Source organism: Gossypium arboreum, chromosome 10 (genome assembly GCF_025698485.1).
Source record: "Gossypium arboreum isolate Shixiya-1 chromosome 10, ASM2569848v2, whole genome shotgun sequence".
Classification (NCBI taxonomy): Eukaryota; Viridiplantae; Streptophyta; class Magnoliopsida; order Malvales; family Malvaceae; genus Gossypium; species Gossypium arboreum.
In genome coordinates, this window is record NC_069079.1 from 9,327,977 (window position 1) to 9,343,680 (window position 15,704).

The 15,704-nt window shown below is 34.5% G+C and overlaps 1 protein-coding gene and 1 long non-coding RNA gene across 2 annotated transcripts; one reads left to right on the top strand and one right to left on the bottom strand.

The window, feature by feature from the left end:
- Nucleotides 1-4,282: 4,282 nt before the first annotated feature.
- Nucleotides 4,283-6,526, bottom strand: LOC128281615 (uncharacterized). The gene is made up of 2 exons (XR_008271863.1): nt 6,385-6,526; nt 4,283-4,539 (listed from the first exon to the last, which is right to left on the bottom strand). It is a non-coding gene; the product is annotated as an uncharacterized LOC128281615 (long non-coding RNA).
- A 5,280-nt stretch (nt 6,527-11,806) lies between these two features.
- On the top strand, nt 11,807-14,025 carry LOC108488321 (uncharacterized). The gene is made up of 3 exons (XM_017792603.1): nt 11,807-12,003; nt 12,315-13,086; nt 13,192-14,025. The coding sequence occupies exons 1-3, from the start codon at nt 11,807-11,809 to the stop codon at nt 14,023-14,025; spliced, it is 1,803 nt and encodes a 600-aa protein (XP_017648092.1).
- Nucleotides 14,026-15,704: the final 1,679 nt, after the last annotated feature.

The following is a 15,704-nucleotide window of genomic DNA, read 5'->3' on the forward strand; positions in this document are numbered from 1 at the left end:
TTATATTTTCTATGTTATGTTAATATTTAATATGGGTTATATATTCAAAATACATTTTAAAATAAAACCATTAATTTAAAAAAGTATTTCATAAAATAATACAAATGTGTTAATATCTAATTACAAAGCTTTAATTGTTATATTTAAATATTTAAATTATACTTTATATATTCTAATTAAATTTTATAAATAATAATATCAATTGCTTAAAAATATATAAAATTTATATTTCATATGTTAAAATATTAACAAGTTATAATAAATTATTTTTATATTCTTGCTAAAATATCATAATATTAACTAATTTGAACATTATTTAAATGTATATTTGTTACTTTATAATACTATGTCTAAAATAGACATTTTATTTCTCAAAAACATTTTTGACGGCAATACTAAATTCTTAAATCTTAAACGAAACTTTTCAAAAGTAGTTCTCAAAAACACTTTTCCACAACACTTTGTAAAATCACTTTTCAAAAGTAATGCTAAACTAGTTAGTGAAATATGATATAAACAAAGTAAAGGATAAGGGATGTTAGAGAAAAAGAAATAAAAACTATGTTGTGAAATATAATTTGAGCTAGGGACTAAATCATAAATATATGAAAAGTTCCGTAGTCCAAGTGTAAGTAGTTAAAATGTGAGGGTTTAAAGTATACATATGGAAAAGTTGAAGGGTCAATAGTGTAAATATCTTAAAGATGAAAGAGTTTAGAAAATAAAGAAAATGAATGAATAAGGACTAAATTGGATAAATGAAAATTATGAGGATTAAAGCATAATTTACCAAATAATTATGATTTTAAGGATGAAACTTTAAGGATTATAAAGGGCTAAATTGTCAATTAGCATGAGAAAGAATTCTAGAGTGTAATGATGACATGAGAGATATTTTAATGATATTTAAAATTAAATAATTGGAAAAATGTCATAATATTAATATTTTAATTAGATTTTGTTAATATTTTATTATGAAAATAATTGGTATAAAAAGAGAGGAAAGATGAAGAGAATTTATCATCTTTTTACATTTCAATGTGAGAGATAACTAGAGAATAGAAAGTTTTAAGTCCTTTGCCATGAAAATTCACCTTTTCATCTTGAAAATTTCCTCAGACACCAAAGAGAAAAGATAAAGTAGAGATTCTAGAGAATATGTTCATCAATTTAGAAGCAAAAATATTGTAGATGAAAGTGAAGAAAATGAGAAGAAAAGGGAAGGAAAGTGGTGAAGATGAGGAAGGAAGGGAAATGAAGAAGAGAGGAAGAAATTATTGACAAAAAGGGTAAGTTTCATACTAACCCTTTCTTGTATTTTAATAGGTTGAGTTAAATATGTTGTGAATGAGATGTATGAAAGATGTATTTTAATCTAAATATTAGAAATAAAAAGTATTTGATAACGTATAGGGATTTGAAATACTAAATTGGTAGGTAAGAGAAAATATGATTTATGTTGTGAAAAGCACTAAGATTAAGAATTGAATATTTAAGCTAGACATAAACATAAGTGATAAAATTGAATTGTAATTGGCCAAATTTTCCAGGGCCCATGAAAAGTTATAAATAAACCAAATAAACCGAATAAAAAACCAAATAAATTCCAAAGATTAAAATAGCCCAAATAGTCTATTTACAACGTTCAATAAACCCAAATTACTCAGCCCAATTACACCCAATTCATAAATGGCCCAAAGGAGCCAATAACGTGAAAGCACCAGAAACCCTAGAGATTTCTGGAATGCGCTAGAGCAGCAACAGATCGATTCCACGAGTGGTTCCCACGCATGGCTTCCACGATCAGCTTTCTCCGTACGGCCGTTTCTCCACACCTGCAAATGGAACACACGAGAAGGAGCAAATAATAGAATATACAGCAGATTACAGCAAAGGAATTCGACTTTTCTTATTTATTTTATTTTCATTTTTTAGCTATAAAAAGGGACTGAATGTACTATGTATTTTTACGGATACTACTCACACTGAAATACAAAAGGAGAGCATTTCCAAAAGCCATAGAAAGGTGATTTCAATTTTTGGTTTTTTGAATCTTTCTTTGATTTTTTTTTCATTGTTCTCTTTTCCTGGTGATTTACTTCCTCAAATCTTTCACCATTACATTTAGAAAATAAAAGAAAAAAATGGAAAAGGAAATTTACCTTGCGAATAGGCTGTCGATTCTATTTTGCTTCGTTGAAATCGAAGTGTAAAAGGGGATCTTATGGCCAAAAACCAACTCTTCGAAGACCGCCGGTTGCCATTCATGGTGGTGGATCATGTATGAAAGAAAGGATTTAGGGCTTGCTAGTTGAGAAGAAAGGGGGCTAGGGTTGATTCAGCTGAAGGAGGCTGGTTTAGGCTTTTTAAAGGACCAAAAACGGTGACGTATTAGCTATACTCGACCCGATCCGACCTTTTTCCCCTAGGACCTGTGTGTTTCTACGGAGAGGGGATATTTGTGCGTTAGATCCTTCCCTTTACGCGAGCCCTCAATTGCGCCCTATTTGTTTTACTTTGTTTTTTATTTAAATTTGGCTCTATAATTTGTGCGTATTTTCATTTTGGTTCGCGGTACAGGGCAGTGTTTTGGGCTCGGGGATATTTCCAATCATAGTCCTCGCACATTTGCGCGCATTGCATATTGATCCTATTTACGATTATTTTATTTGTAAATTGTCCCTTTTGTTTCAATTTTGTTTTAATTAAGTTTTTGGTCCTCATTTTTTTATTCACTGCACATTCATTTTCTTTTACATGCTTGATTATTTGCTTTGATATTTTGAGTTGCTTTGATAATTGAATTTTGTTCTAAAACCATTAATATAATCTTTTCCTTTTATTCTACCATTTTAATATTTTGTATACTATTTGTAATAGAGTTCATTTTAGTTTATGTATACTATTAATTTTATGTTATTTTATAATTTCTTTTGAATCTATTCACATATTTTAATGTTTATATTCTTTTGTTATTTAAGGAGAAATTCATCTATTTTATATGTCATTTAAGTTACTATTAGGTATATACTTAGTACTTATATTTGACCTACATATGTTATTAAAGCCATGTTATTTTATACATATAGTTTTTTTTTGTATATTTGTATACATAATTGTGTTTTAAAATTTATTACATATATAATTTATGATAAAATTAAGTAAATCTTATAATTCATATTTTAATTCCATGTTATTTTAGCATACAATTGTTTCTAAAATTTATTCATATGTACCTAACTCATATTAAATTATTTTTACTATAGTCCACGTTATTGATTTCATATTATTCTATGTAAATATTTTTCTATGTATGTATATATATTTTCCTTTAAAATTATATATGTGTATAATGTGTTTCTTTTAAGGGCCATCTTTTAAATTGTACAATTTACTTATTGTATACACTTTCATATCTTATTATCTTTATGTATGTATTATCAAAATGTATTATTAATTCAAATCAATTTGTTTCATGTAAAATTATTTTATATATCATTTATTTCAAAAATCCATTTACACATACATATATATATTGGAACATATGCTTGATTTATAAACATCACTAAATTCATGCATTTTATACATATAATTTTTTTTTGTATACATATGCTATTCTCTCATATTTTATATATTATTAAATTTTCCTTTAGTGTATGTATTTTAACCAATGTTTTTAACACTTTGTATATTATTTGGTTTAAAAATCCTCATTCTATAATACATATTTTAATGATTACATATATACCTCTAGTCTGTTTTCACAAATAATTTCAAAATTATTAATTCATCAATTCATATATTATGTATTATGTGTTCATCATTTCAAATTTGTCTTATACATATATTTTTTTTTAATTTTCACTTTATTTTGTATATCTTCTATTTGACTCTGTTATATTAGGCTATACATAATTGTTGTGTAGCACCCCAAACCCGGCACAGAAGTTATGGCCGGATCTAACATGCCACATCAAAAACGTTAAAAAAAAAATTTCATTCTAAGTCCAGAAAATCGTACTTGATGTTCAAAAGATTAATTCATTAAGGGTTAAAGTGAATGGAAGTCATGCACCGGTAGGAAACCGGAAAAGAGGTGGTGAGTCCATCGGACTGCTTAAGTACCAAGCTCCCTTCGGATCCAATCCTAGACATGCATACCACCATTGCCACCCTTAACGTCATGGATATTTCTAGGAAACCGATTTGATTAAGTCATTTTTAAGAAAAGTGATTAATTTTGGAAAATACTTTCATTGCGGAAGCTTTGCTTGTTGTCGTGTTATTTTGAAATCAACTGTTATTTTTGAAAACGCGCCCTAAAGCTATCCAACTTCAACAGTTAAAATAAGTATTACCTATCTTAGTAATACATATTAAAACCATCAAAAATAATTAAGCGGCCTTATTACATTTAAAAACCCAAACCTTAACGTAAATAATAGGATGTCCAGTTCACCAGAAGAAAACCAAACTTTCAGAACGGGTGGCCACTCCGAATTCCCTCACAGCTCCAAGCCCACTATGGTTGGGGATTTCCTGCGTGGATGAAAATAAAAGGGGTGAGTTTGGGGAAACTCAGTGTGTAAAATAACCCAACCATAGCCTATATCAGCTCAAACCACGAAATAGAATAAGTTTTGCCTTAGCCTGCAATGTATTCGAATAAAGCCCATAGGCCCATAATGTAACGTAATGATATTACATGTTTATGCAAAACCCAACTATATCCAACCGTATACACCCCGTACCAACCTTACACCGTGTGGGAGACAACTCGACCCACCCAACCGCTACACACCACGTAATTTGCAGCATGGCTGCAGAGCGTATAATGTGACAGAGTCACCAGATCTGATAATCGTGGCGAGCCACCGTATCAGATATATGTGGCGAGCCACCAGATCGATATTTGTGACAGCCACCAGATCGGATATTTGTGGCATAGCCACCGAACGCTTCCTCCATAATATAACCCATGTCCCCATGCAATGATATATAATCATGGCATACATCATACGTAATCGATCGTCATGCTTTTTAGTCAAAATTAACCCTAGGGGTATAACGGTAATTTTGCACCTAGGGGTATAACAAGATAATTTTCCATACATAGGGGTATTATAGTAATTTAGCTACTTTTAGGTTTTTCATGCATATCCTAACTATTTACGTACTATCGAACACTTATCACAAGATACTTATTTAATTGGGCCGTTGGCCCATGAACCCGATCTTTGGCCCATTAAGCCCAAATTATCAAAATGTACGAAATCGCGCATCGCAGTTTATTACTTTAGATTACCAAATATACAAACCCAACTATCTTACGAGCATTCGCACACTCGCAAATTCCCAAAATAATCGACTTTTCGGCATTTCGCTTTTCGCTTTTGCCAATCTAGTCTATGAGAGGTGTCGGTTACACACATTTATGACGATATCTTGACGAGATCTACACATGAACCGCCTACAATTGGATTACTAACACGTTAATCTAACTATTCAAATACAAACTACGATTAACCCCTTACAATATTCGCCAACCACACCTACAGATCATAGTAAGCTTATAAGAAATCAATAAGCAACTCATTAACAAATTTTTGTCAATGTTTACCACATAATCATAATTTCACTGCAAGCTGTCTTCCTGAGCAACAGTCACTAAATTATTTATAACTGGAGCTACAAAACTCCAAATCAAATGCCGTTAATTTTTCCTGAAAATAGACTCATATATCTTTTATCCATAAAATTTTCATAATTTTTGGTATGGCCAATCAATACCAGATTTTTCTTAAAGTTTCCCATGTTTCACTGTTTGACTAATCTGACCACTCTTCATTACGAATCAAATTTCTCATTGTACAGAATTCAAAATATGTTCTTGTTTATTTCATTAGAAACTAGACTCAATAAGCTTTAATTACATAATTTATTCAGCTTCTAATTCATCTCCCACAATTTATGGTGATTTTCCAAAGTCACATTACTGCTGCTGTCCCAAGCAGATTTATTACCAAATCACTCTTTCACATATACCTTGCATGCATGTTATTTAAACATGTATAACACCAATCAATCATCACATATCTATGATTTTACATAAGTATAATCTCCATTTCATCATTTTAAAGCACAACATGTTAGCCGATTTTTCCCTTTAGCATCTAAGGCACATGCATGCTCATTTGTTTGGCTCAACTTCACCTATCTTCCATTTTTCATCAAAAGAACATGAAACAACAACCATTTCCTTCATTTTAATTCATGACTAAATGCTCACAACACAACTAAAAAGCAAAATATACTTCAAGAGTTAAGGTAGAATCAAGAAGAACTCATGAACCTCAAAATAGAAGCAAGGTACCAAGAACTTACCTTCAATTTTCCTCCTCTTAATGACCGAATACTCAAAAGCTTTCTCCTCTCCTTTCTCTTCTCTAACTTTTAGCTATGATGAACAAAGATGGACAAAACTTTGTTCTTTTCACCCCTTTTTCTTTTAATAAAACTTCATATTTCATCCATTTAATTATTTATTACAAAAGACATGAAATTCTTATCATGAAACATTTACCTAACCCATTATCATGAAACATTTACCTAACCCATTATCATGGAACATTTACCTAACCTATTATCATGGAACATTTACCTAACCTATTATCAATTTGTATCAATTTGTACCATAAATTATGGATATCAAGTGTACATTTTGTCTACAACAACATGATGATTAGCCACTACATGTAAAATGGGAGGTTTGTCATGCAAATCCTCCTATTTTGCACTCCTATTTATTTGGCCACTTCAATTTAGCCTATAGCATTTTCAAACATTTTCACATAGGTTCTATTTCATAATTTCACCCCCTTTTTCTTATGGAACAAAAATTAACTAAAATTGTCGGGTTCTATCTTAAGTTTGGGCTTTCTAGAGGCCAACTAACATAATTAAACCTATGCCAACATTCACAGGATTCCCGAAAATTGGGGCGTTACATGTTGTGCTATTTCTTTCGTTTTTATTGTTATCTCAATTGTTCTCCATACATGCTAGGAAGGATGGTTTCATTTTGCTTAGATTAGCCATATTCAATTGTTTGATTTAGTTGGTTAAGTAAGGTTATGTTGTCTTCATTCACCAAATATTGCATCTTATGCATGTATATTATCCCATGCTAATTATTTCTCTTTTGGTTTACAAATGTTGCTTTATAATTTCCAACTCTTTAAAGTCAACTATTCCATTGACTTTCAAATAAAATTAGCATGTTTTGAGTTTACAAATCTTTTTTTAAAAAATCCTAAAATAAGGCAATGTTCAGTATTTAGGAATTTGAGAAATCATGCCCTACCGTGCTGGGTTTCGATTTTTCGTTGGACTAAATATTTGGACACCCTTTTGTAACTTTTGACCTAAGAGCTTTTGGAAGTCAAAACTCGATCGTGTTCTACAAAGTATAAAGGATCACGTCCTATCGTGCTGGATGTGATGCTTTATACCTTTGAAATGAGAAAGTTTTGACGACCAGCTTAAACCACTCAAATGTTTTAAAAAGAACCATGTTTTAAATTTTTTTTGAAAAACCCTAGACATAAAGACAGCAATTAATCAATCTGGTACCAGTTTTTGGGGTAGCGAAGGTGCTAACCCTTCCTCATACGTAACCAGCTTCCGAACCCATTTTTAAATTTACATGGACCAAAATTGATTTAAATAAATGCTTTATGAGGTGATCCAATCACACATACACAAAATGATTGGTGGCGACTCCACATTTGGTTTTAAAAAGTCGATCCTTGTTTTTCTTCAAAAAAAATGGTTTCGATAGCTTGGCGACTCCACTGGGGATTGAACAAGAGAGTCAAGCCATAAAATTGATTATTTGCTGTCTTTTTTTCAAAGAGTTGAAAATTTGTTTTGAAAATCATAATTCTTTTGATTGCATTTGTTTCTATGATTGTTGTGACTCAAGTCTTGTCGACTAATATTGCATGGCATTGCATGACCGTTGCGGTTATACCTTTAAGTGAGAGTGAGAAGCTATGCCTCTGTGAGGTTTTCACCTCTGTATGGGCTAGTGGATTGCTTTCGAGATACATCCATACCTATGATTTCGTGAGATTTTCATCTCCGCATGGTCATAGGGAAATGTATTCCCTTGAACTAAACTCGATCCATATGAGCCTATAATGGGTGAGGATTAAGGAATCTGTTGGTTCAGGTACCTTCTCTTTAGAATCGAGCCACATATTATGAACCCTAAGAGCCTTCTTTAGGTGGAGTTAGGTTAAACTTTAGTAGTTGCCCATATATGTGTTTTGATCATCTTTATTTTGCTTGTATTTTATTATTTATATCTGATACTGACTTGTTATGTTTTGTTTTGATTGTGTTTTGCATAACATTGCATACTAAAGGAGGTGTTGATTCGTATTCGATTACTAAGTTAGAAGATTTAACATGAAGAATGAATTTCTTGATAAAGTTGAGGATAATGCGGCCGTCCGTGCGTGGTCAGAGAAGTTACAATCAGAGAAAGGGGATAGCCTGGCAGAAGGATATACATCAGAGTTGCAGAACTTCACCGCGTCAATGTGACACAGAATGAGTTGCAAGAGTTGCGAGATATATGGGCTCATTGGGATGAGGGAGCCAAACAGTTATTCTATCAGAGTTATGGTGATATAGCCTACTTGCTCAATATTAAGGTGGACAAGCATCTGTTCCGAGTTATGGCTTAGTTTTGGAATTCTGCTTACAAGTGCTTCACTTTTAGGGAAGTGGATTTGGTGCCTACCATGGAGGAATATACTATCCTGCTGAGGTGTCCAAAAGTTCAAGTCAGAAAAGCTTATGTTAAGGTTTTTAATGGTCCAACTTTTATGAAGAAATTGATGACTATTTTGGGGATGAGCGAGCCTTGGGTCAATGCTCGAATTCAACAAAAGGGGGATAGTAAATGTATTCCTTGGGAAAACTTGAGAGATTTGGTTTTAACACATTCGGATGAAAGGAAGAGGGTCGATATCTTCACCTTAAGCATCTATGGATAGGTGATTTTTCCTAAGGCTTTAAGGCATGTGGATGAGGCAGTCAATGACTTATTCGATCGTCTTGAGAAGGGAATCACACCTATACTTGTAATATTGGCTAAGACGTTCAGATCCTTGAGTATGTGTCGGAAGGCAGACGAGGGGAGATTTATTGGATGTGCACTATTGTTGGTGGTTTGGTTTCATGGGCATTTTTGGAAAGTGAACAAGGTTTCTTACCGGGTCTTCTCTGAAAGCTATTCCCAATTAAAGGAGGAGGCAGCTATGCGAGGAAGAGATGATATTTCAAAGGAGAAATGGATGGAAATTCTTCAAAATCTCAAGGAGGAGGATATAGAGTGGAGAGCTTTTTGGATGGTTCCTGATGACATCCTGTATCGATGTGGAAACTTTGATTGGGTACCATTGTCAGGAATTTGGGGAGTTACTGGGTATACTCCGTCGCTTGCATTAAGACAGTATAAATCGAGGCAGTTTGTACCCACGACTTTCGGGCTGGCTTAGTGTGAATTCCCATATAAAGGTAACCACTATAAGAAGAAAGTTCAGGAACTATCTGATGCCTGGACGCAAACTCGCTGGATGAAGAGGTTGGCTGTTGGTTCCATGGTGACACCTGAATACAATAGATGGTTTAGAAAAAGGGTCAATGACAATATTCCAAGACCAAGTGTAGAAAGCACCCGACCAATGGAGGAATAATTACAAGTCACCCCGTCAGAGTTGGAAATTATAAGGAAGGATTTTGAGAAGAAGAGTTCTGAGCTTGGGAAAAAGATTGAGCAGTTGGAGGAAGAGAAAATCCACTTAAAATTAGATGTGGAGGTTTAGAAGTCAGAGGCAGAAAAGTTACGGAAGAGGAAGAGTGAAGTAGAGGAGGATTTGGAAAGTTTAAAGATAGATTATAAGAAGCTGCGCCTGTCAATGAGGACTGCTGGGTTAGGTAAAACATCAGAACAATGGCATCAGGAAGTTCGAGAAGAAAAGACTAAGGCAGATCAGTGGAAAAAGAGGTTCCAGGAGGCTCAAGCTCGAAACGAGGCATTGGAGAAAAGTTTGTCAGAGAGTAAAAACGAGCAAGATGAATTAAGGGCTAGAGTAGCAAAACTGGAGAGATCTCTATGTCTGTATCGGAATCGTAATTCTATGATAGAGTTGAGAGCAAGCTTAACGAAGATCGAAGAGATGAAAGGAAAAATAAAAGAATTAGAGACGGCATTGCAAAGTTGTGAAATGAAAATAGATTTCTTGGAGGCAAATGAGGAACAATGGAAAGGTCAGCTTCATCATTCTCAAGATCAAGTTAGAAGTAGGGATTACATCATGGGAGAAGATGTGACACAAATTTGAGAAATAGCTAATTACTGACAGTCTTTAGTAGTACAAGCAGACGTATTAAGTGTGAAGCATAAGTTGGAGTCAGATAGGGGACAGGAACTAGCTTCATTGCTTAGGAAATTAAGGCTCTGAGCATTAGGGAGAAGTCTTATTTGTAACTCAGTTTTATGTAAAGAATTTTATTTTCTAGTAAAGTTTTCTAAATGGAATTGAATCAGAGTCGATGCCTCCTTTGCATTCATGCATTTGCATTACATTACATCATATGCATTAAACGCCATAAAAAGATTCTAATTAATTAAAAATTATTTTAGTAATTTGGAAACCAACAAAAACACACCAAATACGCATCCCTACGGTACAAGGAAAAAGACTAAGTCAATAGACAAAAGACTGGAAAAGTTAGAGCAAATGCAAAAGGATATGCAAGAACAAATGTAGTCATAAATGCAAGAACAACTAGCTAAGGTTCAGCAAAAGGAGATGAGAAACAAATGATGGAGTCCCAAAGAGAGATGATGAGTCAGTTGTCCCAATTGCTGAGGGGAAGAATGGATAAGGGAAAAAGTTCTATGGATAATGTTGAGGAAAATAATGAAGACCCTCAGTATCCTCCTGGCTTCACTCCTACACATGTGCAGACACAACCTGAGATTAATTTGCAGAAACCATCTGTTACGATTAGGCCTCAGCAGTTTCAGGCTGGAGTTTCAGTACCAATGAATTTTCAAGCTGGCTCAGGTTTTTATCCTAGTAATAATTTGAATAATCCAATGGTGCCTGATTTGGATGAAGTTGCGAAAGAGGAAAAGGTAAGGACTGAATCACAGAAACAGTTGGAGGAGCGGTGTAAATGGCTGGAGGAAAAAGTCAGGCCAATGAAAGGTATTGATAGACATCCTGGAGTCGATGTAAAAGATCTGAGTTTGGTCCCAGACTTAGTACTTTCATACAAGTTCAAGATGCCAGAATTCGAGAAGTACAATGGAACGAGTTGCCCTGAAGCTCATATTACTATGTTTTGCAGAAGAATGACTGGGTATGTTAATAATGATCAATTGTTCATTCATTGCTTCGAAGACAGTTTGGTGAGAGTAGCAGCTAAATGGTACAATCAGTTAAGTCGAAATAGAATTAGTTCATGGAGAGATCTGGCACAAGCATTCATGAAGCAGTACAGCCATGTAACAGATATAACTCCTGATAGAATTACTCTGCAGAATATGAAGAAGAAACCAAATGAAAGTTTTAAGCAGTATGCACAGATATGGAGAGAAGTGGTCATTCAGGTTTAGCCGCTGCTCTTGGAGAAGGAAACTACAATGCTCTTTATTAATACCTTCAAAGCTCCATTCATAACTCACATACTAGGAAGTGCTACAAGGAGCTTTGTGGATGTAGTCATGACAGGAGAAATGATTGAGAATGCCATAAGAAATGGAAGGATAGATGCAGGAGAAAGTGCTATAAGGTCTGTGCCACAGAAAAAGGAGAATGAAGTGAACAATGCAAAAGTGTGGTATTCAAAGTCTATTACTGTAAGTCAGCCAAAGGCCGTAACTACTGGTCAGGGTTCATCAAGGCAAGAATCTGGAGCAAGGTAAAACAATGAGAAGCTTCAATTTACACCAATCCCCATGACATATAAAGAGTTATATCAAAGTTTGTTCGATGCACCTGTGATGGCACGTTTTTATCTAAAGCCATTACAGCCTCCGTTTCCTAAATGGTATGATGCAAATGCTCAATGTGAGTATCATGCAGGGATTGTAGGACATTCGATAGAAAATTGCACTACTTTTAAGAAGTTGGTTGAGAGATTTATTCAGATGGGTATTGTGAAGTTCGATAATGTGCCCAGTACAGAAAATCCGCTACCTAGTCATACTGACAGTGGGGTAAATGCAATAGATGGGGAGGTATGGGAAAAAGAATCAAAGTGGATGTTTCAGAAGTAAAAACTCCTTTGAAACGGGTTTGGAAGGAGATGGTAAGAAGGGGGTTAGTTACTTCGAATTTAGAAGGAAGTGATGATGAGATAAAGAATTATTGTGAGTTCCATCATGAAGAGGTACACGAAATTCAAGAATGTGAAGAGTTCAGAGCTATTATCCAGGGCCTGATGGACAACAAAGAAATAGAATTTTATAAAGAGATTACGGAGGAAGAGTATATATACGCGTCAGAATCTGTGTCAAGTGTCTCAAAAGTTAATTATCCTGTGGTTATTAGTTCGCGTCCTAAAAATGAAGCAGCAGTTCAGACAACGCCAAAGATCATAATTCAAAAGCCAGCAGTTTTCTCTTACAAGGATAATAAAAGGGTCCCTTGGAGCTATAATTGTAATGTGACAATCCCAGGAAAGGAGAGTTCAGTCAGTCCGTTAAAGGAGGATCAAAATATGGGATCTCACACACACAGTGGAAGACGATATGATTTGAAAAAAACCCAAATAGAAGCTATGAAAGGAAGAGATGTGATGGTCGAACAAAAGAAAGGAAAAGAGGTCGAACCTGGGGTGCCTGTTAATGAACCAGTGAAAGAAGAAGAAGCTAAGGAGTTCCTAAAATTTCTGAAGCATAGTGAGTATAATGTGGTGGAACAGTGGCATAAACAACCAGCCCGCATATCTATATTAGCTTTGCTTCTAAGCTCAAAAGTACATCAAAGTGCATTGATGAAGGTACTAAATGAGACATATGTGACCAATGATATTTCCGTGAACAAATTGGGCTGATTGGTTAATAACATAAGTGCTGATAACTTCATCTTCTTTAATGATGATGAGATACCACCAGGAGGAATAGGGTCTACAAAAGCTTTGCATATAACTACCAGATGTAAAGGATATACATTGCTAGGGGTTCTGGTTGATAATGGGTCGGCATTGAATGTATTACCCTTATCCACGTTAAATAGATTACTTGTAGATAGCTCACACATGAAGGGATATCAGAATATAGTGAGAGCATTTGATGGCACGGAAAAGAGAGTCATGGAAAGAATAGAAATACCTTTGTTGATTGGTCCAACTACATATGAAGTGGATTTCTTAGTAATGAATATTAAGCCCTCTTACAACTGTTTGTTAGGGAGACCTTGGATACATTCGGCAGGGGCAGTGCCTTCATCATTACATCAGAAGCTAAAGCTGGTATCCAAAGGACGGTTGGTAACGATAAATGCTGAAGAGGATATTATTGCGGTTGTAAGCAGTGATTCACCGTATTTAGAGATAGATGAGGAAGCCATTGAGTGTTCTTTTCGATCTTTGGAGTTTGTAAATGCAACATTCATCACTGAGGGAAGTAGAATTCTAGAGCCAAAAATGTCCAAAACTACGATAATGGGTTTACACTTAATCGTAGGACGTGGAGCTTTACTAAGAAAGGGACTTGGGAGATGTCTTCAGGGAAGAATTGAGATCTTAATGCTGAAAGACAAGCATGATCACTTTGGTTTGGGGTTAAAGCCAGATGCAAGACAAAGGAAAAGAGAATTGAAAAGAAGGCAGGAAAGAAGAAGAGCACGTGCGAGTGGTGGAGAAATTAAGTGGGAACCCATGATAATTCCCCACATTTCCAGGACTTTTGTATCAGGAGGGATTATTTATCCTGAATGAGGGATGCCAGAGAAAGAAAACATGGAAGGAGAATTGGAAAATATGTATATTAATGCTATATTTGAAGAAGAAATCGAAGAGGGGATTTCGTCAAATATTCGTCCATATGAGCCTAAGATTGTTCTAGACAATTGGACTGCAGAAGACCTTCTTGTAGTTTTTAGAGCTTACTCAGAGTAATATTCAAAACAAACTTGTTATTTTAAGCCTAAAGACAATAAAGATTTCTTTGTGAAATTGGCTTATGTTCAAACATCATTATTTTAATGTAATACATTTTTGCTATCATTTTAAGTAAACATTTTTTTATTCTTTCCACATTATTCTTTTCATTTAAATAATTATCCTGATCTTTTTTTGGACTTTCTTCAATCATTCTTTTATTTCATTCATAAACATATCATACAAAACAATAACTATCAAATTCATTCATTCTTTGTATATTTTTTGTACCTGTAATAGGTCCTTGGATATCAATATCATGAGTGATGTTGTTATTGACTCAGAATCACTATTTGAGCAAGACATTGTTTGGAGGGATCTTAGGACTTTGAAGATGACAGAGACTGTGATTTATCTCCTGACTTGTTAAGGATGGTAGAACAAGAGGAAAAGCAAATTTCACTTCATAAAGAAGCAGTGGACACGATGACTCTAGAAGAGGGGAAAGTTGTAAAGATTGGAACATGCATAACTGAAGAAACAAAGCGAGACCTTGTTGGGTTACTTCAGGAATTCAAAGATGTTTTTGCATGGTCATACCAGGATATGTCTGGTTTAAGCACTAATATTGTAGTACATCACCTTCCCATAAAAAAAGATTGCAGGCTAGTGCAACAGAAACTTCAAAGAATGAGGCCAGATATTGTCTTAAAGATAAAAGAGGAAGTCAAAGAGTAATTTGATGCGGGATTCCTTCAGGTGATCAAGTACTCAGAGTGGGTAGCTAATGTTGTGCCTGTTCCCAAGAAAGATGGCAAGGTACGAATGTGTGTGGAGTATAGAGATCTAAATAAAGCTAGCCCAATGGATAATTTCCCCTTGCCTTATATTGATACGCTAGTGGACAATATGGCTGGTTACTCATTATTTTCCTTCATGGATGGCTTCTTAGGGTACAATCAGATAAAGATGCATCCTGAGGACATGGAAAAGACTACTTTCATAACCTTGTGGGGCACATTCTGTCACAAGGTGATGCCATTCGGATTAAAGAATGCTGGAGCGACATATCAAAGAACAATGGTGACTTTATTCCCTGATATGATGCACAATGAGATTGAAGTCTATGTTGACGATATGATAGCCAAATCTCGAACTGAAAAGGAGCACATCCAAGTGTTGAGAAAGTTGTTCATGAGATTGAGAAAATTTCAGTTAAAGCTTAATCCAACCAAGTGTACTTTAGGGGCTAGATCTAGAAAGCTATTGGGCTTTGTAGTCAGTGAGAGAGGAATTGAGATTGATTCAGACAAAGTTTGAGCTATAAAAGAGTTGTCTCCACCACACACTCAAAAAGAAGTTTAAGGTTTCCTGGGAAGACTAAATTACATTGCTCGGTTTATTTCTCAATTAACAGAGAAATGCGACCCCATATTTCGTTTTCTTAAAAAGCATAACCCAGGAGAATGGGATGATGAATGCCAGAGAGCTTTTGATAAAGTTAAAAAATATTTTTC

Bases quoted from the DNA above. Each gene is read 5' to 3' on its own strand.
- LOC108488321 (XM_017792603.1), top strand. From the start codon at position 11,807: ATGACAGGAGAAATGATTGAGAATGCCATAAGAAATGGAAGGATAGAT. The intron at 12,004-12,314 runs GTAAAACAATGA...TAAATGCAATAG, and splicing joins AGGCAAGAATCTGGAGCAAG to ATGGGGAGGTATGGGAAAAA. The intron at 13,087-13,191 runs GTACTAAATGAG...AATGATGATGAG, and splicing joins ATCAAAGTGCATTGATGAAG to ATACCACCAGGAGGAATAGG.